We start from the raw sequence: 23,240 nt of genomic DNA, 5'->3' as shown, positions 1-23,240 counted from the left end.
CGTAGCTCAGAAACACAGCACATTATTTGCATGCAGCAGGCCCAAGTTACAATGTCTGGCATCTGCGGACAAGTCTGGGAAGGACTCCAGCCTGAACACTTGGAGAGCTGATGCCAGTCTGAGTAATGATATGAACTAGGTGGGCCAATGATCTGATACACATTCGGATGTACTTGCATGGCTGACACCACATTTAAATTGGGCCTCGGAGTCTGTGCCTGTCTCATGCACCTAATTGAAGAGGTAAGTCCATTGCTGTTTGCAGAGAGCGGAAGGAACATATGAAGATCAGATTGTCTCTGCTTCAGGAATGGGCTGTTGCAAAGGTCCTGGCAATGCGAATGCAACATCAGAGAAAGTCCTGTTCACGCAGCAACAATATATATATTTCTCTGAGCCCAGATTGCATTATGCTTGTGGTCCACAAACATTCTGGAGCATTTGTCAAAAGCACAGGATCATATCCAATATTGTGTGAGTAGAAGGCAAGCTCGTCCAATGGATGTTTCCCTCCCCCTCCTTCCCCCAAAGCCTCTGCAGAGGGTGGAACAAAGCCTTTCTCTTTGAGATTAAGCAGATCAGGTTTTCCCCCAATTATTTTTTAATTTACGGTATTTTATACATTTTCAGTGTATTTCTAAACATATTGCGAACCCAGAGGCTTTCAAATAGGACTAGGTCACTTTTAAATAAGTATAGTTACACAGAAGTAGAACTCTCTGAAGACTGGAGGAATTACTTCTGAGTAAGAATACTGAGTATTAGGACCCCTCCAGACTGGTATTATAACTGCAGGTATATCCTGAAACCTGTTATTGACTCATTAGTGCAATAAAGGTGTTTTTATTCAGTTTCATTAGTTGTTCTGCAATGCGTCCCCCAAAGCTACCTCATTATTGCTATCTGAAGGGCAATAGAACAACAAAAGCAGGACACACACACACCCAAACATCCGTGATATGAAAAGTTGTGGCATTTCAGCAGAAAGTTACAGGATATACACTGACTGAAAAGGAAGTGGTATGACTGCCACAAAACTTTTGCAGGCACAAATAGTATTAAAAGTGGGATTGCCCCATAGGCACAAACCACAATGAATGCGCAATACAAAAGACACCTGGAGGGGTCCTTGCATTGCTAGTCCCATCTAACCACACACATAAAGAGCATGGGGAACCTTGGCCTCCAAGTAAGCATCAACAGTACAGTCAGTTATGCTGGAGTTCTTGCCATCCAATGTGACTAGTCAGTGAAGCAGTGGCGTAGCGTGGGTTGTCAGCACCCGGGGCAAGGCAAGTAATTTGCGCCCCCTAACCCGTGGATTTTAGCACTTGAGTGCGAGCGCGTCCCCCCCAGATGTTGCGACCGTTGCGGCCGGCCCCCCCTGCACCCCCCACGCTACGCCACTGCAGTGAAGTTTTACAATTCCTATTCAGCCCTTTCTAAATTAAGAAGCAGGTTGACCTAAGTAAGTCAGCAGCAACAACAATGATTTACAGAGGTAATCAAGGAAGGACTATAAATTCTATTTGTGGCTCTAAGACCAGCTCACCTGCTCATTTTCTAAGAAGGTAAAACCAAAGGCCCATCTAGTCCAGCATTCTGTTGACCCCAGAAGCCAAGAAGATTCCTCTGGTAACCCCACAAGCAAGACATGAAGGCAACAACCTTCTCCCTTTGCTGATTTTTAGCAAATGATAAGCTGCATATAGCAATTCTGCTAGTCGCTAGGAATGGGCAAATATGTCAAATACAGTTTCTCTCAGTTTCTCATTTTCCAGTTTTCCATTATTTGTTGGGGTTGTTTTTAAGTTCTCATGAATATTCATCAGCATTTTCATGTGAATTTCTCCAACTACACAATATTTTAAATGCAGTTTCCCTTAACACAATACATTTGTGTATGTTATTTTCACAAATATATGCATTTATATGTGCACTTTAATGTACACATTTTTGAATACATTACTTGACCAGAGAACAGCCTTGCAAAATTCAGATAACTATAAATTTTGAAGGATAGCTTTATTTCAGGTTGCATATTGTTTTAATAAGTGTGAATTTGCCTTTAAATACAAACTTAAATTGTTTTCTCCCCCTCATCCCTACTAGTAACCAGTAACAGGGCAGTGTACATTTAGGGGTCTTTCATCACAGAAAATCTGTAAACCAAACTAGTATGGACATCAGTAACATGACTGCCATAACAATTTTCTGCATGCATTTTCTAAGTATGTCATGTAGATTGGTCCTATAACTGTTTAAATAAATCACTAACACACTTTCAGACAAAGATGCTAGATTTTTAATATAGAAGGAAGCTCCTTAAATAGCTGGGTAAAAGGCTGTACAGTAGTTGCTGTATAGAACATTGGTCTTCAGCTGATAGCTCCTGCCCAACAACTGGATGATGTTCTACCCTAAGGCGCTTTGTGCTCTAATCATAGAGCCCAGTTGTACCAAAACCAACAGTAATAGTCCCACAAACTTTAAAAATTGTCATGGCTTGAACCAATCATTTTCACAAAAAGACCTTAAGGTGAAATCTTTCATTAGCCCAACTCTTTTTAAAAAAAAAATGGGAAAAGAAAAGAAACAGATTTTGTTTTTCATTCAAGTGAGTTATTTCAGGAGAACGCTTTAGGAAGTAGAAAATGCACACAACACACTGCACTTTCCAAGGCCACACAAAGCAATATAATAATGAGGCTGCATACCTGAAGTGTGCCTTAACAATTGCATCCATCTTCCCCAACATTTTACTTTATTCATAAACTAGTTTAGTGTTCTAATTGCTCCCCAAAGCTCTGCTGCTAACCTTGAATACCCCAGAATTGCTATCCAGAGAAAGCTACTGTAAGCAGTTGTCTACTGTGAGTACTGCCTTTCTGTTGAATTATCTTGTTTTCCTTTTTCCCTAAAGCACATATCCCAATTAAAAGCAGCATTTCCCCGAAGACCTCTGGAAAAAGGGACTGTATTAACAAACAATTTAAGAGTATGAAAAGTAACCTGTTCCCTAGAGTGTGCGATATGTGGAGGATGTAATTAACGGAAAGGTACTGCTTCTGCTGTTAGCAAGGATGCTTAGGCTCAATAAAAATTAAATACCAGTGTGGGCAAGACATCTCCAGGCAACACACATATATTAATAAAATTACCTCTGTCTGTTGCTTTACATTACAAAAACTGGGGCACGACTTGGAAACTAGAAGGGTGCTGACTTAGCAAGTAACACAATGAAACTATTTCCAGGAGAGCAGTAGGGTTAGTATCTCGGAGCAAAGAGAAGATAGGAAGCTGCCTTATACTCAGACAGATCACCGATCCATCAAGCTCAGCACTGCCTATATAGATCAACAGTGTTTCTCCAGGGCTTCAGACAGGCCTCTTTTCTAGCCATACCCAGAAACAACAGGGATTCACCCTGGGGCCCTTTGAATGCAAAGCTTCATTCCAAGTGAGCTGGGATAGCTCGGTTGGTAAGCATAAGAATCAACCTCAGGGTCATGGGTTTGACCCCTACGTTGGGGAAAAGACTCCTGTATTGCAGGGAGTTGGGCTAGATGATCCTCAAGGTCTCTTCCAACTCAATGCTTCTCTGATAAACTATTGTATTGTCCTTTCCTCGAAAACAAAGAACACAAGTAGAACAGCTGCAGTGTTTCCAGGAGCAAGTGAATAATATGTCGATGTCGTGCACATTTAAGGACCTGGCTGAGCCAGCCGGTTCCAGACATAAATACATAGGTGTTTAAAGGTGAGCAAACGCATATATAGGATATCCACTTGTAATGAGTTTGCTGTTGGGAACACCAGTGTGAGACTGTTGTTTCCCATAGCACTCAAGGTGTGGGGTTGCTGTGAGAGCCACTGTGCAGGAAACCTCACTAGAGAATTAACAGAAGATCGTTTATTGCTCAAAAAGTTACGTAAAGAGAAAGCAGCAAATGCTTTTCCAAGACCCTTAAAAGAAGTGCTCAGTTTTCCCTTTCAAATGTTTGAAAATCATAATAAAAGGCTCACAATAAAAGGTATGCCATTTATCAGATTATTGTTGCATAGTTATAGAAAAAAGCGTAGGAACAAAGATGTAAGGTTGCATGTCAGGTTCCAAATTATGCCTCCTAAAGTCATCTGCTTCCTTAAAAAAATGAGGCTATTAAAGAGAAGCCAATGATGTTCTGAAAAGTTCATTTCTTTTTAGAATATTATTGACTGATTGGAAGTCCCTCCTAATTAGCTTCCTTCCTTCCTTCAAAGGTCACATCAGTTTCAATTTCCATTCTGCCGTTATCGCCTCCTTGCTGGAGGAGGAACCTTAGGAAAGGTCCAGTGCTATTTCTAGCAACACCGATACGATGGCTCAGATCCCTTTGAACAGCCCAAAGCCCACAGCCGACGTGGGTTAATTCCTACCTTTCGCAAAAGAAAGCAGATTCGTTCAATATTTCTCAATCGCTCTCTCTGTCAAAGAAAAGAGAGAGAAAGGGAAGGGTAAAAGGGTACAATTTAAGACACTCATGAATCAAAGAAACTACCTCCAAATGGAGTAAACTCAACCCAAGCGGTACTGTGATGAAGAGGGAGTGCACATGTATTGGGGTTAACGCCCATGAGGTCACACAAATTATTTTGACACAATGAGGATTAACTTCTGCAATCAGGAGCATTGGTGTCCATGGAGGCTGCCTATGCAGTTGAAAACTCTGATTTTCTAGAAGTTTCAATCACATGGGGAGCTGCTTTGGACACAAAAAGCTCCCCACTGCAGTTCATCCTCATTATGTGAAGAATTCTGGTGAATTAGTGCATCCTTGAAGACAATGCTGTACCTGTGTTGACTCTTCAACCCAGTAATGACTGAAAAGCTCTTGACTTGGGTAGAGTTCCATTAATAATTAATCAGTGGTAATAAAATCTGTGTCCACTACTTCAAGATGTAATGTTGTGTCTAAGGAAGTAATCCCATTCATGCAAGGATATCTGCTTGGACAGTGGAACTTCCTCTTCCTTTCCTCTCCCCATGTGCGCTCCCCCAAATGTGCTCCAGAGGGTTGGAGGAATCCCCAGAACAGATTTGGGAAGTGCGTAGGGGAAGAGAGGAAGGGGACAAATAAAATGATTGGTTTATTGATTCCATTGCACATGCAGAAGTCCTTGTGCAAATGGGACGACTTCCTTGGATACAAACCATTGTAATGCATTACCCACCAACATGATTCAGATGACACCAGGAAGCAGATTCAACCTCAGATCTAGTAAATTTGGTCACTTTAGTTAAGGTCTGCGTTCATTCTTACATCTGCCATGGTGTAGCAGAAGTTGCTTCCTCTGTTGGGTAAAGGGTACCACCACTGAGTGAATCCACATCCTTACAAATGGGCAGTGCATGATGGCAGTGAGGGCAAGGGGTGTCTGAGTCAGCACTGTGTAGACACTCTTTTTTTCCTTTGTGGCAAGAGACATCCAACAAATAATTGCTGCTTTAGGTGTAACCATGGTGATGAGCTTTGGCAGACCTGAGCTTTGCCCAAAAAGTTTAAGGAAGCCTTCTCTAGTCTTCCAGTTTAAGCTTGGCATTTCAGCTTGGTTAAGCAAACATTGCCACTTGCCTTGTGTGAGTGTTTTATTTATTTATTCATTTCACTGCTCAACATGCTTCACCGGTTTTCAAAGACGTTGGAAAAACCCCTCCGCCTTCCCTTCAGGTTCTATTTAGGTAAACATGGTTACTGTGCCTTTCACCTATGGAATATATCAGCTATTACATCAGAGACAAATTCTCTCACCTCATAAGCAAGTTTAATTTGATTTGCTACAGTGGCTATCTCCCTCTTACACTGTGAGACTTCGATCTGCTTCTCTAGGCAAAAATGGACATGAATTCCTACAGCAGTCATGAGTGGCGAGCATACACAGTCATGCAGCTTTGGAGAGAGATAACTTCTCTGCTGTAGAGCTTGAAATCCTTAAAAGGGAAAATGATTCCCTAGGATGAGGCGCTGGCTACAGCCAGGCATCAAGGGGAATTTAAATTCTACATTCCCTCTGGAAATAACAGGGTAGTTATTAAAGGTTAACAGACTTAAGCAGCGCAGCATCTACAATCGGTCTCTTAGTCATTTAACTATGGGCCATAGGCTCAAATAGCTGTTTTTCAAGCCTATCTTTTGGAGAGATGCTATTCCTGAAACCTTTGGAGCTGCCACCAGTCAGTGCTGGGATAAACAGTCCATAGCCTAACTTGATGTGAGGAAACTTCATATATCCACAATCTTCACCGCTTTGCCTCCACATACAGCTGTTTCAGATGTTATGGAAAATGTAGATTCCCCGCTATGTAAATAAGCCATGGCAAGTCTCAAGCTTGCATACTCCCTCCTGCTTTCCCTTCTTCTCATATGCTCCAGAGGAAATTGGAAGCATCTCTTTCCACTTTTAAACAAACCAGTATTCTCTGGCTAGGTCCCAACATGGAGACATGGTTTCTTTAAAATCTGTAAAAGCTCACACAAATCAGGATTAAGCCACTGTTTCTGATCCAGGCTTGTTCATTAATTCAAGTTTAAACAAAACACAATTCATTGACTCTGAACATAAAACAGGGCACTGTGGTTTGTTTAAAACTCAAGAGGATGCTTTTGATCTCCTCTTCTGGCATGCAATAGGAGAGGGAAAGAGGAGCATGTGAGGCCAAGGCTCATTCACATAGTGGGAAACCATCCTCTAACCTCTCATTAGGCCCATTGTCAGGATTTCTGGGGATGGGGTAGTTTTGTCACAGCCATTATGGTGGAGCAATGGAGCAACAATCTCTCCATGAGGAATGCAACTAAAATGTATTTTCACTCATATAATTACCCACGGGGAGTCAACATGTCCATATGATGAGAGTGGCCAGATGATCAACTGACCACTTCGCCACATGACAAGCTATATGTAATGGGTGTTGACTTTGCCCTTCAAAAGCACAGCTGATTTTCAGTTATGTGAGTCAACCCTTGGTATGTGCCTTTTTCCATTCCAACACCCCTCATTTCTGAATCAGAAATAATTATATCAAGACTCACCCTGTTTACATATTAAAATAAAATTCACTTTTAGGCAATCCTGATTCAAATCCATATTTTTGTTGACAGTTTAGCATTATTATCAAAACTAAATTACTATAAAATAACAGAACAGAACTCACCGCATGCGCTGGGTTGCACTGATCTATAGGGCTCTTGAAGTCTGTCTTTAACTCATCAAATGCGATTATCTGCAAGAGAATTTTTTCAAACACTGAAATTACATTACTTGCAAACAGGTCCGTCCCCCCCATTAATTTATCCTCTGCTGCTATGGAGAAAATCCATCCTTTCAATTATAATAGATTCAATCCAGATTATCTCCAAGACAACTGGCACTTGTGTCATCTGTGCATAGTCAGGCTACTTGGCGTGAATTTGTTGTACAAAAATGTGAGAATGGCAGTTGTTTGAACTTCCATATCTGAGAGATCAAAACCATGGACAGCTTCCCAGGTCCCAAGTACTTTCATCCCACAGACAAACCAGAAGAGCAACTGTGTCACTCATTAGCAGCAAAAAGACCTAATGTGTGTTAGTGCCATAGAATAGGGATGGAGAGCCTGTGGCCCTCCAGATGTTGTTGGACTTCAATTCCCATTAGCCCTAGCAAACATGGCCGAATATGGGAACTGTAGTCCAGCAAAAAAAATTAAACCCAAAACTGGAGTGCCACAGGTTCCCCATTCTAGCTTCAGAGGCTAACTGGTCTGTCATGTCATTAGCTCTTGGTGATACTGAGGCATTTTTATCTTTAAAAGGCTTTTCTCATTATTTTTCTTTATGCTTTTGTACATGAAGATTCTTACACATAGACAAACTGGAGTGATTTATTGGGAGGTGTGTTCTGCCCACCCAGATACATATTCCAAATATTAATACTCGTGTCAGCTTCCTGAAGTGTGTGTTCAGATCAATATGTATCTTTATGCAGCCACACTTACACTACCTTTTCTACATGAAAGCTCCAAAAATGTACCCCAGCAATCTGAGTGGACATATTACGGGCCAAAATATGTTAGGTTCTCTGGCTTCTATCCTCCACCTGGCTTTGAGGAAGACTTAGAAGGGGAGGGGGCATTGCCTAGAGAACCGTCATCCTCCACTCCAAGACCTTCCAGATCAGAGGATGTGGTATTACTGACTCTTCAGACTCAGAGGGCAGCCCCAATGGAGTGTACACTGCTGTACCTGTGCTTTAAGACTCAGTGGCTGAAGAATCATGCACTGGCCCTTTAAGGACCACAGGGAATGAGGTTAACAGCTGGCCCAGGCCAGACAGGCCTTCATGCTGCTCAGACAACAGCTCTTCTTAGGCGAATTCCAGCCAGTTTCTCCCACAATGATCTGTCCAGGGTCCTGACAGGCTGTGCTTTGCCTTCCTTGCCTGTTGCGATTCTGAACAGCTTATCTTGACTTTATTCATTTGGGTGTATCCCTGCCCATTCAGTAAGTAACACTCCTCCAACCCAGCCTCCCCTGGAAGTCTCGAGCTGACCTAGGACAGGACAAAGTTGATAGATGATAATTGTACGTAAGGAAAATTAACCTGCACATTTTCCACCCCACCGCAGTTTAAATAGGTGCTGGAGGAGGGCAAGCTGGATCAGAACAATGGTGTTTGGTGGGGGGTTTCATTCTTGCCCCCTACAGCTGTTTTGATGAGAATCACTCCCAAGGGTCTTTTAATCCTAAGAAGCTCCTGGCACTTATGTGAGCTCACTTCCAGGGGCTAATGGCAGATGGGAGAGCTTTCATTGGTATCACACGCAGCAGGTGATCCAGCTTCCCCTCATACACTCAGGCCCCGCTATCCACATCCGCACTATCATAAAAATCCACTTATCCGCACATAAAGAATTAAATAAATCTTGCAGCATGCTCTGCAGATTCAGATATCTGGACAGTCAACTTTCTTACTTCCTTGTTTGCTTGTGCCTTGCTGGTCGGTAGCAGCCCTTTTCGGGCAGAAACCACAGAGTGGAGGGGGAGTGAGATCAGATAAATCAGGGAGCAGGAGAGATTGGATAAATCAGTTTTTTCCCCTTTGGAGGTTGGGGGAGAGATTGGACGAATCCCACATTAGAAATATTTCCATAGGAAATAATTTAAATCATGGACTCGTTATGTGACTGCTCACCTAACAATTTCTGGCGAATGCATTCTGTTCATTAAAAGGGACCTGCATGCATACAATTAATATCTTTCTTAGTTTGGCCCTAACTCCTAACTTTCACAAATGCAGATACTTTAACATTCAGTTCCTAGAATGTGCCAATAATTCTGCAGGAATGTGCCTACAGCTAGCTATCTTGTTATTCCTCCTTAAGTGGACCTACAAGTGTTAAACAATTATCATCCAATGGCTAATGGTCTGCCTTGATCACCCTGGTTCATTTGTCAGATATAGGGGAGCATCAAAAAGAATTTTTTTGGCGACTTTTGATATTGACCACAGTATCCTTCTGGAGTGGCTCAGAGAGGTTAATTCGCTTATTTGTGTTTCATATGATCTTTTATTTCAGTTTTGTCTCATGAGTATGAAAGTAGTTTTCAAAATTGGCCAAAGAAAGTGCTTTCCTTCATTAACAACATTTTTCCTGTTCGCTATATCTGTAGCATATTGCAAATTCTGAATCACCTAATATCCCCGTTTTTAAAGAAGTATGAGTAACATATGGGACCACACAATATGACATCTTGTTTTGCTAAGGTCATATTAAATAGTGATTCACGTTGGGCTCTTCATTCAATAATACCCTGAATCTACTGCTATTAAATTGCTTTTTGAAAAATGCAAAATACTTTAATTCCAAGTATTTTCTTATTTTATTTAAGAAAAAATATATTTTTAAAATGCAATGCTTCCCAAAGTTTACACAAGCACACCTAATACATATTTTGGTAAGTGGTTTGTCAGTCTGACTAGCTGTCTATCTGAGCCAGTGTGGTGTAGAGCGGTAGACTCGTAATCTGGTGAACCAGGTTCGCATCTCCGCTCCTCCACATGCAGCTGCTGGGTGACCTTGGGCCAGTCACACTTCTTTGAAATCTCTCAGCCCCAGTCACCTCACAGAGTGTTTGTTGTGGGGGAGGAAGGGAAAGGAGAATGTTAGCCACTTTGAGACTCCTTCAGGTAGTGATAAAGCGGGATATCAAATCCAAACTCTTCTTCTCTATAGTTTTGGCCACCTCTTGAGATATCATTGTGAAACCTGGCATGAGGGTTCCCGAGATGGATGCTGGACAGCATTTTGAATCAAATGGACAAACTGAAATGTCACTTTCATTTGACTTTTGCCCATTTTCTGGTATAGGTTCAGACACCACTAGATATCATCACCAACCTCAGCACGAGGATTCCCAAGGTGGGGCTGGAGGACTTCAGCGCTGTGTAGATGCTGGGTGCCATTTTGACTCAAGATGGTGGACCAAAGCATTGCTTTGGTGTGACTTCAATTTTTTGGCATAGGTTCTGCCACCTCGGGAGATATCATCGCCAAACTAGGCATGAGTATTATGGGGGACAGCCACTATTGTTGCCCTGGGAGTCACTGCCACCACTGTTACAGAAGCCACCACCAGAGGGTGGTGCCACTGAGATCTCTGCAGCTGGTAATCATTTCCATCAATGATAGGTAAAGGGACCCCTGACCATTAGGTCCAGTCGTGACTGACTCTGGGGTTGCGGCGCTCATCTCGCTTTATTGGCCGAGGGAGCTTCCGGGTCATGTGGCCAGCATGTGATATAAAGGCAATGAAGGCTTGGCACACAGAAGCACTCATTGGGGGGGAGGTGTTAAAGTGGTTGGTATATGACAGCTGTTCTGTTACTATTGGCCATATGCAGAAAAGTTTAACTAGAAAGTGTGTGTGTGTGTGTGTGTGTGTGTGTGTGTGTATCTCCTTCGCAAGCCACATTATTAGTCTCTATATTAAAGATGCCACGACAAGGCAGCACAGTTAATGAAACATATATAAGAATTGACGTGATTTAAACTTAGATATCATCAATAAAGAGGATTTGCTCTTATCATTTAATTCCTCCTGACAACAGCTCAAGCACACATGGGAAAATAAGCATTCTTTTAAAATAAGAGTCAAATGATTGCAAAAAAACAGTTCTGGGAGAAATTCGACAAAGTGCTATGCTGATCGTTGTGTCAGGACAAGCATCCCAGTTTGCCAGACGGAAAGAGCATTGTCCTGGGGATCTTCCCACCCCCAAGACCCGAGTCAATTTGGGGAGTGTAGGGGGGTGAGAGGGGGAGAAGTCCCATTGCACAAGTGGAATTCTTTGCACTCATCTTCCACTTATGGGCCTGATTAGTTGAACCCTGCCCTTTGTTTCTACTCCTGAAATTAGATTTGAAACAACCAGCTTAGCTGATAACGTACCTTAGCTGCAGCCTGCCAGAGATCACATCCCCTGCCTCTGACTCATTTGCTTCTTACCTACCAGTGTCAGAATTAGACCCCAGCTGCAGCCTGCCACAAAGCTAGCCTCCAGGCCTGATGACAATACAGAAATGTATTAAGTACTGTGTGGACCCTCTATTTTAATTCCATTTCCAGCTAATTGCGGGAAAACAATGCCACAGCAACACTAAAGATCTCTGACTTGGAGGCAGCCATTCTTTGCATATTTAACTATGTGATACAAAAGTTAAGTTTCATTCAGCTCCAAGTCCAAGCCAACAGCTACCAGCACATTCCAGCTTAGTGCTCAAAAGATACACTTGAAGGAAGCTTCCCATCTAAACCTTAGCTCCTGTCTACTATAGCTGTGCTGTATAAGATGCTGCAAATCCTAGTTGCTGGTACCCTCTTGCAAGAACTTTTTATTCTGCTTATAGAATGAGAGACTCAGGGCCAAATGAGGTGTGACATTAATTTTGTAAAGGAAATACATAGGTTTTTAGCTGTGTAAATAGCTGGGGAAGCATGACCAGCTTCAGGGCTGGGCAGAGAAGGGGGAGTTTAACTCTTTCTCTCCCTGCACTGGCCCTGACAAAATGAGCAGGATTCACCTAACGAGCCCCATCCGTGCAAGACCTGTGCAAGGGAGGTATCATGAGAACCTGCAGAACAGTGTGCAGGGGAAGAGGATAGTTCCACCTGGCAAACGGATATGCTGGTCTTAGCGCAACATTGAATTTCATCCTCTATTATTATTAATGACCTCCCACGTCTGTATCTCAAGGCAATGTACAAAATATAATATTGCTTTCCTGAAGCTGCTGTCCGAATTTTAAGGACAGTTTGCATTGGCGCCAAAATGGAGGCTCCCCTTAGAAATGCAAACAGCAGCTTTGGAGGGGTGATTTTATCAACACCATAGGAGGGAAAGAAGTAAACTTTCCCTCTACCTAGCAGCCCAACCTCACCCTGCCAGGCTGCTCAGGCTTCCCTATGACTTCTATTTTCATAACAAAAAAAGTGCACTCTAGTTTCGCTTAAAGAGTAAATTACATATGTCATGCAAATCCATGTAAAACAGCCTCAATGACCATTGTTTCTGAAGAAAAGCATGTGGAAGGAACCTCTTTAGCAGAGAAAAGGTGGTGAATAGACAGTGGCTACGTAACGCTTTCCACACTAGCTTTTTTCCTGCTCCAGATCTCCAATCTGTTTTTTTATCCAAATGCTTATTTTCTTGCTTTTCAAAACTCTTGGGGGTAAGCAGTGGGGGAAACTCTATGGAGTGGGAAGAAAGGCTGGTGGAGAAAGGAATAAGCACCCTCCTTGTCATCCATCATTTCACTCAAAACAGGTCCTTTCCAAAATTCATTTTTCTCTGAGAGGCTAGCCATTGTGCTGGCAACAAAGACATTTCCATGTAATGTGCAGATTTTGCCTTGATTTATGAACATACTGACCACACGGACTTCACACCCCACTCCTTAACACCAGTTGCATATCCATGTAGAACGAGGCTCCAGATTAAGCATCCTTGTGACATACAGTTCAATGATTCTGTAGTTTCATTGCCTATTTCAACAGAACAGCAATTGGGGAGGTATTTATAGATGTACATATTCTTCTAGACAATGACAGCTTTGAATACAGAAGGTATGAGATGAGCAAGAGGCTGTGCTTCATTCGATTTCCATTCCCTTGAAAAGAAATAGAAAATTGTTTGGGCTTGTTCAAGTGGCATCAACCGAGGACCTGTGTTTTAGGGACTTGTGTTTCTGGGTTCTGAGAGGAATATCTCTGTGTTGGATGTGTTGATTGTGTTATTCATATCAAAGGGTTCTGAAAGTAATGTTGTTTGCATCGCCTCTATTGTCCGGTTTGATCAATGTGATTTTGGACGGACAAAGGAACATTTAAAAAATAAAAGAATGCAAAACTAAGTGCAGAGTGGTACACTGGAAAGCCCAGAATGGACGAAAATTGCTTTAGCTAAAGGAGTAAGATGCTAACGAATGCTTTGGAGCTAAAGTGTCTTTATATTGTAAATTATAGTCACTAAAACTAAATGGGGTAAAAGGACAATGGTTGTCCTATTCATCCAGTGAAGAGGCAGAACGAGTTCAGTGTGGCTGCCCACCACAAGGATCGCTACAAAGAAAGGCAGCTGGAAGGATAAAATATATTCCCTTTAAGACAGATTAGAGTGTATGCAGCCATGCTGATTCCATTTCCTGCAGAGACTGTCCGCAAGAGTGCCAATTACAGCTGAACAGCATAGTGAGTATCTGTCCATTTTGGATAAGTTTGCAGTTTGATGGCATTGGAATCCATCTGGAATTCCACGATAAAAAGGTTTCAGTCTGTGCAACAAAGGGAAAGCCAAAGCAGTGTGAAAAGGCAGAGCTAACTATGGCAAGCTGCAAGTAGATTTTATTTCTCAAAGCCAACGTTTCTACAGCACTTTCACTGCTAGGGCACAACACACCGAAAATTGTATTTCTCCCCAAAGTATCATCATATATATTTATTCCCAGAAAGGTGACTACGTTAGCAAATACAACAAAGAAATCTGACACTTTAAAGACTAGAAATATATATGATGTCATAAGCATTTAGGGTCCAGAGTCCACTTTATCAGCTGTATCTTACAACTGATGAACTAGACTCTCATCCATAACATTCTTTGCTGTTTTCACATATGTATGGTTTTCCTTTGCGGGGTTGGGGTGAGAAATTAAGACATCCTAGTCTTCAGAGTTTATGACTGAATATAGGGATATTCTGAATATGTGATCACAAAGAACAGCTTTCCTATATCTGTACTACCAGTATCTGGTTTTTGTCCATTAAGACTCGTTGATTTATAAGCCTCACACTTTTTCTCATCAGGTGGGCTGTAGGGTTGTGACTTCAAATCCCGAAGTCTTCCTACCTGTTAGAGAAGAGGTTGCATCTTTGGCAGGGTCTCTGTCTCAGTGGAAGTGTTGGTACAGGAGCAAAAAGGAGAATTCCTGGATGCCAAGAACCAGGTTTGGGGCAAGTACTCTTTGGCAAAAGAACCTCAGCAGAGATTTAAAATCACAAAACATGGAGCAAAGTAAAGCATGGAAATATAGTCTGTTAGATTTTTAAAATATGCCCTTTAAAAGGAATTCCAAAGTTTCCCTCTTCCCTGAGCATAGAGAAAGACCACACGATTGGTAAGTTAAAAATGGTTTACTTACAAACTCTCTGAAGGTCCGATTCATGTGCTTTTCCATACAGCATTCAGAAAAAGTTGTACAGGCAGTAAAACCTGGCTTAGTTACAAGTTGGTGAAATAAACTATTGGTATAGGAACTCAAGAGTGGCTTGTGAGGGCCATGCCCTCTGAGCTGGAGCAATCAGCTCAAGCTTCTTCACACACTGAGTTTCTCAGGTAGACTGGGCAAGAATGATAGGCCTGATTACCTAGTTCCTCCCAAGGTGAGGGAAAGTGATCTCACTAAGCCTGGCAGGACAGCTTACTCTATGGTATTAACTCCTTCATGCATTAATTAGAGTTAAAACTGTTGGTTATATGAAGCTGGTTATCTCACACGAAGTACACCTGCTTTGCATACACCACATCCCAGACTCAGTTTCCAAATTAAAAAACCTCTCATATCAGATCTGGGAAAGAGACCAGACAGCCTCCATCAGTTAAGAGTAGACAACACTGGACTAGATGGACCAATGATCATCCTCTATTTGAGGCAGTTTCACATGTTCATCTTGTTCTAATGACAGTAACCACAGCAACAGGAAGCTACCAAACCACCCGTCATCAATGCCAGGCTAAACATTTCAAGAAATATATGATTGGATTTCATGGATCTAAACAGCAGTTTGGGGGTGGGGGGCAATCAGAACTGCAGCATGCAGGGAGATGGAGCTTAGCATTTCCCCCCCACACTGAAATTCTACTGCAAATCACACTCCAAGCTCGTTTGCCACAAAAGGAAAACTGCTATTGGCACTAATTGGCAGTTCACAAATCACATTTATGTTTCCACCCATATATGGGATTCCTTGCCCTTCAACAGGTTTATTTTGTCCAGCGCATCAGTTCATCTACAGACTGTTTACACGAACCTGATTTAATGAACTTTATTTGTGGAGAATGGAAGTTAGTAAGATTGTCAGGTCACACTCAAGATGTGTTTTGAGGTTTTATTATTCTTTTAATACTTTGTTTGGAGCCGTCCAAAGTGGCTAGAACAACCCAGTCAGATGGGTGGCATCTTCATCTTCTTCTTCTTCCTCCTCCTCCTCCAGATATTGAAGGGACTATAGCCCACAGCATTCCTGGTCACTGAATGTGCTAGCTAGGACTGACTGGAGTTGGAGCAGGGCCACAACTCAGGTCCCAGATTCAGTCACTGACCTCACCAGGAAGGGCTAGAATGACCTCTATCCGAAACCCTGGAGAGCCACTGCCAGTCAATGTGGATCGGGGGGAGATTTTTTGCAACGCATGGCCTGAGACCCACTTGTGGCCCTCAAGGCCTTTTTTGGCAGCCCTTGGCAACATTTGGCGTCTCCAGCCCTTGCACTGCCTTCCCAAAGACTATTTAGTGCTTTCCAAGTTTTGGGGAGGGAGGTGGGAGAGCTCTAAGATGCTGCCAGCGCATTGTGCCTCCTTCCCAAAGCCCTACGCCTCACTTATCTAACTTTCAGAAGGCAGTGCAAGAGCTGTGAGGGCATCAAATGTTGGCCTTAAACCACCACACCCAGACATGGTAGTGTGTGGCCCATGGGTTCCAAGTCTTCTTGCAGTCCACTTGGAAAGAAAAGTTGGGCTGCCCTGATGTAGACAGTGCTGAGCTAGACGGACCAATGGTCTGACTTGGCTGAAGGCAGCTTCCTATGTTCCTATGAATACAACAACACCTGGAAGCCACAGGTTGCCCACCCCTGTTTAAAGCTACCAATTAAAGCAAAAGACTTGCACCCACTGGTTTCTCCATCCTGCTTCATCTTCCTTTGTCCTTTAATTTGGCTTTTCTGCCTGCCTGATGCAGCAGCCAGGGAAGGGAGGCTAATGAGGAGCAGAAAAGGAATGGGCAACAGAAACTATAGGTTCTTTGTTGGTAGCTTTTAAAGGGTCAAAGACAATCTCTTGATTGTGACCTGGCATATTTGAAAGGGGTGCCTAACTCAATGTGTAACTCACCCTCCCCCCCAAAAAAAAACCAAGAACAAACCACTGGTTGATTCGAAGCTGAACTTACAGTACTATCAAATCTTAGCTTCATTTCTATTATTATTATTATTATTATTATTATTATTATTATTATTGAAATGCAGCAGGAATTTCATCTTCGGCCTGGGAAAGAAATAAAGCCAAGCTTTAGCCCAAGAGATAAGGAAGGCTAGTGATAAGCAAGCTTCCAACTTCAGTCTCCCTTCGGTGCCAGCCTAAGAGGGGATGTTTGATACAGCTGTAATCTCTTTCTGTGCATCAAAGTCTCAGTCCTATTGGAATTTACATAGATAGAGCAGGTGTGATGCTTAATCCTCTGAGATAGTCAGAAGTGAGCAATCACTCCATAATGTTCCACTTATCAAATCAAAATTACATAGAGCTTTATGTCCATGAATCATTTTATACAAGCAGCCAAATGGGTTCTTTTCCTGCAATTTGTTCTTTTCTTAAAGTGAGACTGAATGGTTATCACTTTGTTTAGACTGAGTGCATGGAGAGGGAGGAAGATGACAGAAAAAGGAAGAGAAGATGGAAGTAGTTCTTAAAATCTGAAGGGGGAGGCAAATCTAGCACTAGCACCCAATGTGATATTCTTAAAATCATGATATGAAAAAATAAGGAGCTTATATTTAATAGAAAGAACACTGCGAGAGGCATCATTTGCCTTCTTATTGAGTTAGTTAATATAATGCATAAATAGATATATGCTATATACTATATGTTGATGATCAGTTTATGTTGTATCTAAAACACAATTAGTATCAAAACAAATTGATTTCATTCATAGTCTGCAATTGATTCTGCATCCAATGTCCATTAATGCCAATTGCAGCACAAAGAGTACCTCCCCTCCTTTTAAATTATAGACTCCGTCATTCTATATTCAAAACAGTTAAGACATCTATAATATCATACACTGAGGAGACCAATAGCTACTTACCACAATGAGTGTAGAAATTGTCCCCCTAACATACAGTGGATAGATTTAGAGTTTGGCCCAACTGAGTGACAGAAGTCCCTTCACAATGAAGGGACAAAGTCTCCACACATCTATGCAATTAATTTAGCAATTTTGTGCATGTATACAGAAAATGAATTGTATATGAGATTACAATTTGAAAGCAAATGTTCACAATGAAAGTTACATTTTTTAAAAGCTACAGAATCGAACAATATTAATTCCTAATGCAACCCTACAGGGGCTGATTAGATCCATAAACTTTAAATATTGGTAAAATTATTTTATTTAGTTGTGCATTTTGCTTTAGAGCCAGATTGTATGCAGAACTCCAGCAGCATTATACCGTAACAGATCTACAGCCAAACTCTATCAATGATCTTTTCCTCTCTCTTTTTTTAACTACCTGCCTTTAAAACCCAGCAGGCTCCCTAATCTCAGAAACAGTCATCCTTCCATTAGCCAGATGGGTAGATTAGCCCGTGCTTCAGCACAGCACTGGTTGTTTAGTTTCTTGCTGTTCTCATAGAGAACTTAACTGTTACATGCCTGGTACACTAACACTTTAGCATCCATTATATATCATAAGAAATATAAGAACTCTGCAGGATCAGACCTAAAGCCTATAGCTGGCATCCAGTTTCTTGCATCCAGTTCCTCTTGCTATCGTTCTACAGTAATTGGTATTCAGAGGCCTCCTGCCTCTGGTTCTGCAGGTAGCATATAAGCATCATGACTGGTAGCTATTGATAGGCTTAACTTCTCTGTGGTGGTGTAATTTAGGCATCTAAGGGTACAATCCTATGCTCAATTTGTAAGCATCACCACAGGTCAGCGTGAGGGTTTACCTGGCTGCATACAAACTGATGTCAACTGAGGGCTATAGGATTTCACAAAAGCCCCAATACACTACTGACTTGACATCCCAGATACAATGGCAGAACAATCCATTGGCACAGCTGTACGATCAAGAAATAGAAGCAAGATGAACAGGGGAAACACAGTGGTGTCATAGCTGGGACAGATGAGATGGCACAGTGAAGGAGGACACTTGTGCCATGTGATATACTCCCCCAGATCATTGCCATGCTCCCAGCAATGGTGCAACCTTCACCAGCCCCACCCCTTGCACAGTAGTTTAATGTTTTCTTGACATGCACAAACTTACAGTAGCTCTTGAGGCACACTAAACATGCACACATGTGCTTCTGGTAGCTGAGAAGCTAGTAGCCGTCCTTGGGCTTGTGTTCCTATAAGCAACAGCATGACAGTGCCTACACCCCCCAAAAAAATTAAGTACCCTCATCTGACAGCACAAGCTCAAGCAACCTGTGACTTCGGCATGGAAGTTGTCACTGTGCCTGCCTCTTCAAGCCCCTCCTGGTCTTGGATGACAGTGAGGAAGGGGACAGAGGGCCCCATCCCTTCAGACACTGTCTCTCCCTCAGCTCCTGGAACGTCCTGTCCTTTCTCCACTGACTGCTCAGACCCCTGCTCATCCTCCAGCTCTGGCTCCTGCCCCGAGGGAAGCACAAAATCCCATAAATGGCTACCTGCTTCCCCTGGATTAGCCTCTGGCCCTGTTACCTCTTCCACCCACTCCTCAGAGCCCTGCCAGTCCCTGACGGGAATGGTGGAGAGGAATCCCATTCCTACATCTAAGCATGATCTGGCTTTAGACTCCGATTCAGATATCCAAACAGCCTCTCTGTCTAGCCGACTATACAGGGTGGTTGTGGGGACAGAAACTGGGGAGATTACGTACTTCCCCATTGTGCTCCTTGGAGCAAAGGCAAGATGTAAATGCAACTGTGTTTGCCGAGTCCACAATACATACAAAACAAATGCCATGGCATTAAGTCCCACACAAAATGTTGTGGTAGTAGCAAGTCCCACTTCTGAGTAATGCAAGAGCAATTGTTAGATTCAGCTCTTCTTATCCCACACAGAGTGCTCAAATTGCCTGGTGTTTCCTCCCTCTATTTCCTGCTTTAAGCGCATGAAGTATCGGCAGGTGGAGTTCTGCTTCTAGGAGAGGATTCTGGCTTGTAATTTGCAATGAACATTGAGGCAACTAGCACAAAAGTGTTTTTCTCTAATGGCTCACTATATGCTAAAGAGAACATGAAGGCATTTCAGAGTCTGAAATGAAAGCCTTTGCCTCTACCATTGGCTACTTCATTTAGGAAGCTCCCCAGAGCTGGCTTAAGCAAGCTTCAGGGCTGCCCAGCTTCTCTCCAAAGACCTCGGGGCAACATTGGGCTCCTAGTCCCTCTTGGGAGCATTTGCTGAATTTTGGGTAAGGAGCAATTAGTGTCTAAGACATAAAACTAAAAATAGATGAGAATATTTAAAAAAAACACCACAAAACCCTTAATATAGTCTAGCACAACCAACATTACCAGTCACTTTAGAATCCCCAAAGGGGGGAAAAATCATATTTTTTCCTCCAAGAGTTGTCTAAAAATACTGGTAACTGGTGACCTATTTTCAAATTAAATGGATTGGGGGGGCTACCATCACTACTTATGTGCACAGGACGGAATCGCTGGATCACAACCAGATAATGTTTGCTGCTGTACTTTTAATTAATTAAATTACAGGATAAATGACTTCTAGTTTTTTATAGAAGGGAACAGTTGTTTTTAATATATACTGTATATTAAAAGCACTCTCCTATTGTATCCATTTGATTGAATTTAGTTTATTCTAGATGGTTTTCACAATTGAATTACATATCTGTAATTCAAATGTTAGGGGACGCGGGTGGCGCTGTGGGTTAAAGCCTCAGCGCCTAGGACTTGCCGATCGAAAGGTCGGCGGTTCGAATCCCCGCGGCGGGGTGCGCTCCTGTCACTCGGTCCCAGCGCTTGCCAACCTAGCAGTTCGAAAGCACCCCCGGGTGCAAGTAGATAAATAGGGACCGCTTACTAGCGGGAAGGTAAACGGCGTTTCCGTGTGCTGCGCTGGTGCTGGCTTGCCAGAGCAGCTTTGTCACGCTGGCCACGTGACCCGGAAGTGTCTCCGAACAGCGCTGGCCCCCGGCCTCTTAAGTGAGATGGGCGCACAACCCTAGAGTCTGTCAAGACTGGCCCGTACAGGCAGGGGTACCTTTACCTTTACCTTTAATTCAAATGTAAAACATAGGCTGGACAACATAATAGTTCAGCAGGGTCCCCCCCCCCCCACCTCACCCTCCAGAGAACTTCCAGCAGTTTGAAACACTGCACTCATCTCATTTTTGTCTCTGACTAGGGTTGCCATATTTCAAAAAGTGAAAATCTGTATAGAAAAGTTGTAGGTTTTTTTGTTTTGTTTTTTGTTTGTTTTTGCAAAATCTCAAAAAAAGAAGAAAAACGAAGTTTTACAGCTATTTTTAATGAAATTTGCCAAAATCTACACTTCCATTTTGGGTTCCCATACGTCCAGCTTTTCCCAGACACTCCAGCGATTTCTGCCCATGCACCCTTTCCGAAAGCCGAATCCCAACTATGTCCAGGAAATTCCGGATGTATGGCAACCCTACCCCTGACAAACAGCCCTTGCAGGGGCTTGGCATTGGTCTTTAAATTAGCAAACCCTGCCAGAGGCAACAGTGGGACAAAAGAAGTGCACATGTACAGCACTGGAAGGGAAGGTCTCTCAAATCACTTCCAGTTCTTAAAAACGATTGTCTGTCTCCAGTCTTCCCTGGTTCCAATGTACTGGACCCCATCCACCTCTAGTCATGGCAAATCATCACACGTTAATGTGGGGATCCACATTAACAGCCACATCCAAGCCAGTTCAATTGTCCCCTGGTAGATATCATGAAGTAGAAAGGTACACACACACACACACACACACACACACACACACGTGCACTTAGCATCTGTAGGCAGATCTACCTTCTGGATTGGAGCAGTTGTCTTCATCTTCTCTGCATAAAGAAACTGGTTAATGGCCCTGCTGGAGTGGAATCAAACTTTCTTTCCCAATAGTCTTTTCTCTATATAGTTCAGATCCTTTGCAACTGTCCCACCTACACCCAATATGTCCCTGTTTAATATCGTCGTTTTTCTGCTATACGCACAAATTCGCTTTACATGCCAGGTAGGCATATTTCAAGGAAGATGCAGCAAATAAGCAGTGGTTACATTTCTCAACAGGATGCGATGAAGAACCTTCTGCATGGTTGAAACACTAGCAATAACCAATCTATAGAAAGTTGGGAAACCAGGAAAATAAAGGACATTCACAGTGTAACTTTAAGCAAAGGGTAACAGATGGGAAAGCAGAAGAATTGGGGGAAGAGGGGGACTTTGTTCAACAGGAAAAAGCAGAAATCTCAGGATATGTATAAGCAAGAGAGCTACAGTTATCTCCAGGCATGGGCCAATTTTGTTGCCTACTCTCCTTATTACACAGCTTTGTGCTTCTGAGATAAAACAGCTTTTTTCCGGCAGTTTCCTGTATATTTGAATTTTGTTGCCCACTCCCTCATCATAAAGCTTTGTGCGGCTGTGATACAAAACTGCTTTTTCCTGTTTAGAGGAAGCAGCATATTTGAATTTAATATTTCAAAAATTCTACTGTATGTAATGTGATGGTAGCTTACCCTACACTCTGCAGTGTAGAAGTGGCTAGCTTGCTTAATGCAGCTTGATTAAATCTTTTAGTCTGTCAAATGCCTAAGAATATCTCCTGTACAGTGATTAGCTTGTCTGCTCTACCTAAATCTTCTATCACTTACAGTGCCAGAGTCAAAATGCTTGTTTAAAAAAAGAAAAGAAAAACGGATACTGTACTAACATGATATGCCTTTGTCTGTCACTTTACTCAGAAATATCACATAGTACAGCCCCTCCAGGACAGAACCACTTCAGAAAGCTCTCCTACCTCTTTCTCTTTCAATAATCCAACAACCGCTATGAGGCTAGAGATAAAGGACAAGCCAGCTATTGATGCACTTGTTTCACCATGAGCAGCTTACACAAAACTGGCGAACCCAATGTGTTGTGCACAGGGTTGTCCCCACTTTCCATTGAGTTAAGAAGGGTTGCACTCACAGCAGCGGTTGCAAGAGTAACAAGGCGAAGGTCAGTGGTACCTCCAGTTACCAACTTAATTCGTTCTGGAGGTCCGTTCTCAACCTGAAACCGTTCTTAACATGAGCCGCGCTTTCACTAATGGGGCCTCCCGCTGCCGCCATGCCACCGATGTGCAACTTCCGCTCGCATCCCGGCGCAAAGTTCACAACCAGGAGCATCTACTTCTGGGTTAGCGGAGCTTGTTACCCGAAGCATTTGTAAGGAGGATGGTACGTAACCCGAGGTTCCACTGTAGCTGCTAAAATATGGTTGCCATAGATTAGCACCCAAAGCCTCCCACTCCTACTGAAGACCCCAGCAGTGCATTCTCCCCTGGTGAAAAGGAACAAGAAAGAAGCGTGTGTGCATTTTCTGAAAAAATATGAATATAGCCTCAATATAGCACACTCCACAGGCTTTTCCAAGCAAGTTGTAGCTATTTCCCCTTTTCCTCTTTATTCCCTGCAAATAAATTATTCGGATTCCAGGTATAG

General features: G+C 42.7%; 1 protein-coding gene across 2 annotated transcripts in view; it reads right to left on the bottom strand.

Moving 5' to 3' along the window:
* CNIH3 (cornichon family AMPA receptor auxiliary protein 3) overlaps positions 1-23,240 on the bottom strand; it is a 59,889-nt gene that overhangs the window by 18,637 nt on the left and 18,012 nt on the right. For both annotated transcript variants that reach the window (XM_028724536.2, XM_028724537.2), the window contains exons 2-3: positions 7,196-7,264; positions 4,420-4,467 (exon numbers count right to left, since the gene is read on the bottom strand). In XM_028724536.2, coding sequence (XP_028580369.2) covers positions 4,420-4,467; positions 7,196-7,264 — 117 coding nt within the window. The remainder of the gene's footprint in view (positions 1-4,419; positions 4,468-7,195; positions 7,265-23,240) is intronic.

The sequence above is a fragment of the Podarcis muralis genome, chromosome 3 (genome assembly GCF_964188315.1).
Source record: "Podarcis muralis chromosome 3, rPodMur119.hap1.1, whole genome shotgun sequence".
Classification (NCBI taxonomy): Eukaryota; Metazoa; Chordata; class Lepidosauria; order Squamata; family Lacertidae; genus Podarcis; species Podarcis muralis.
Note: the sequence above shows the minus strand (reverse complement) of the source record. Positions and strands in the feature narration are given on the sequence as shown.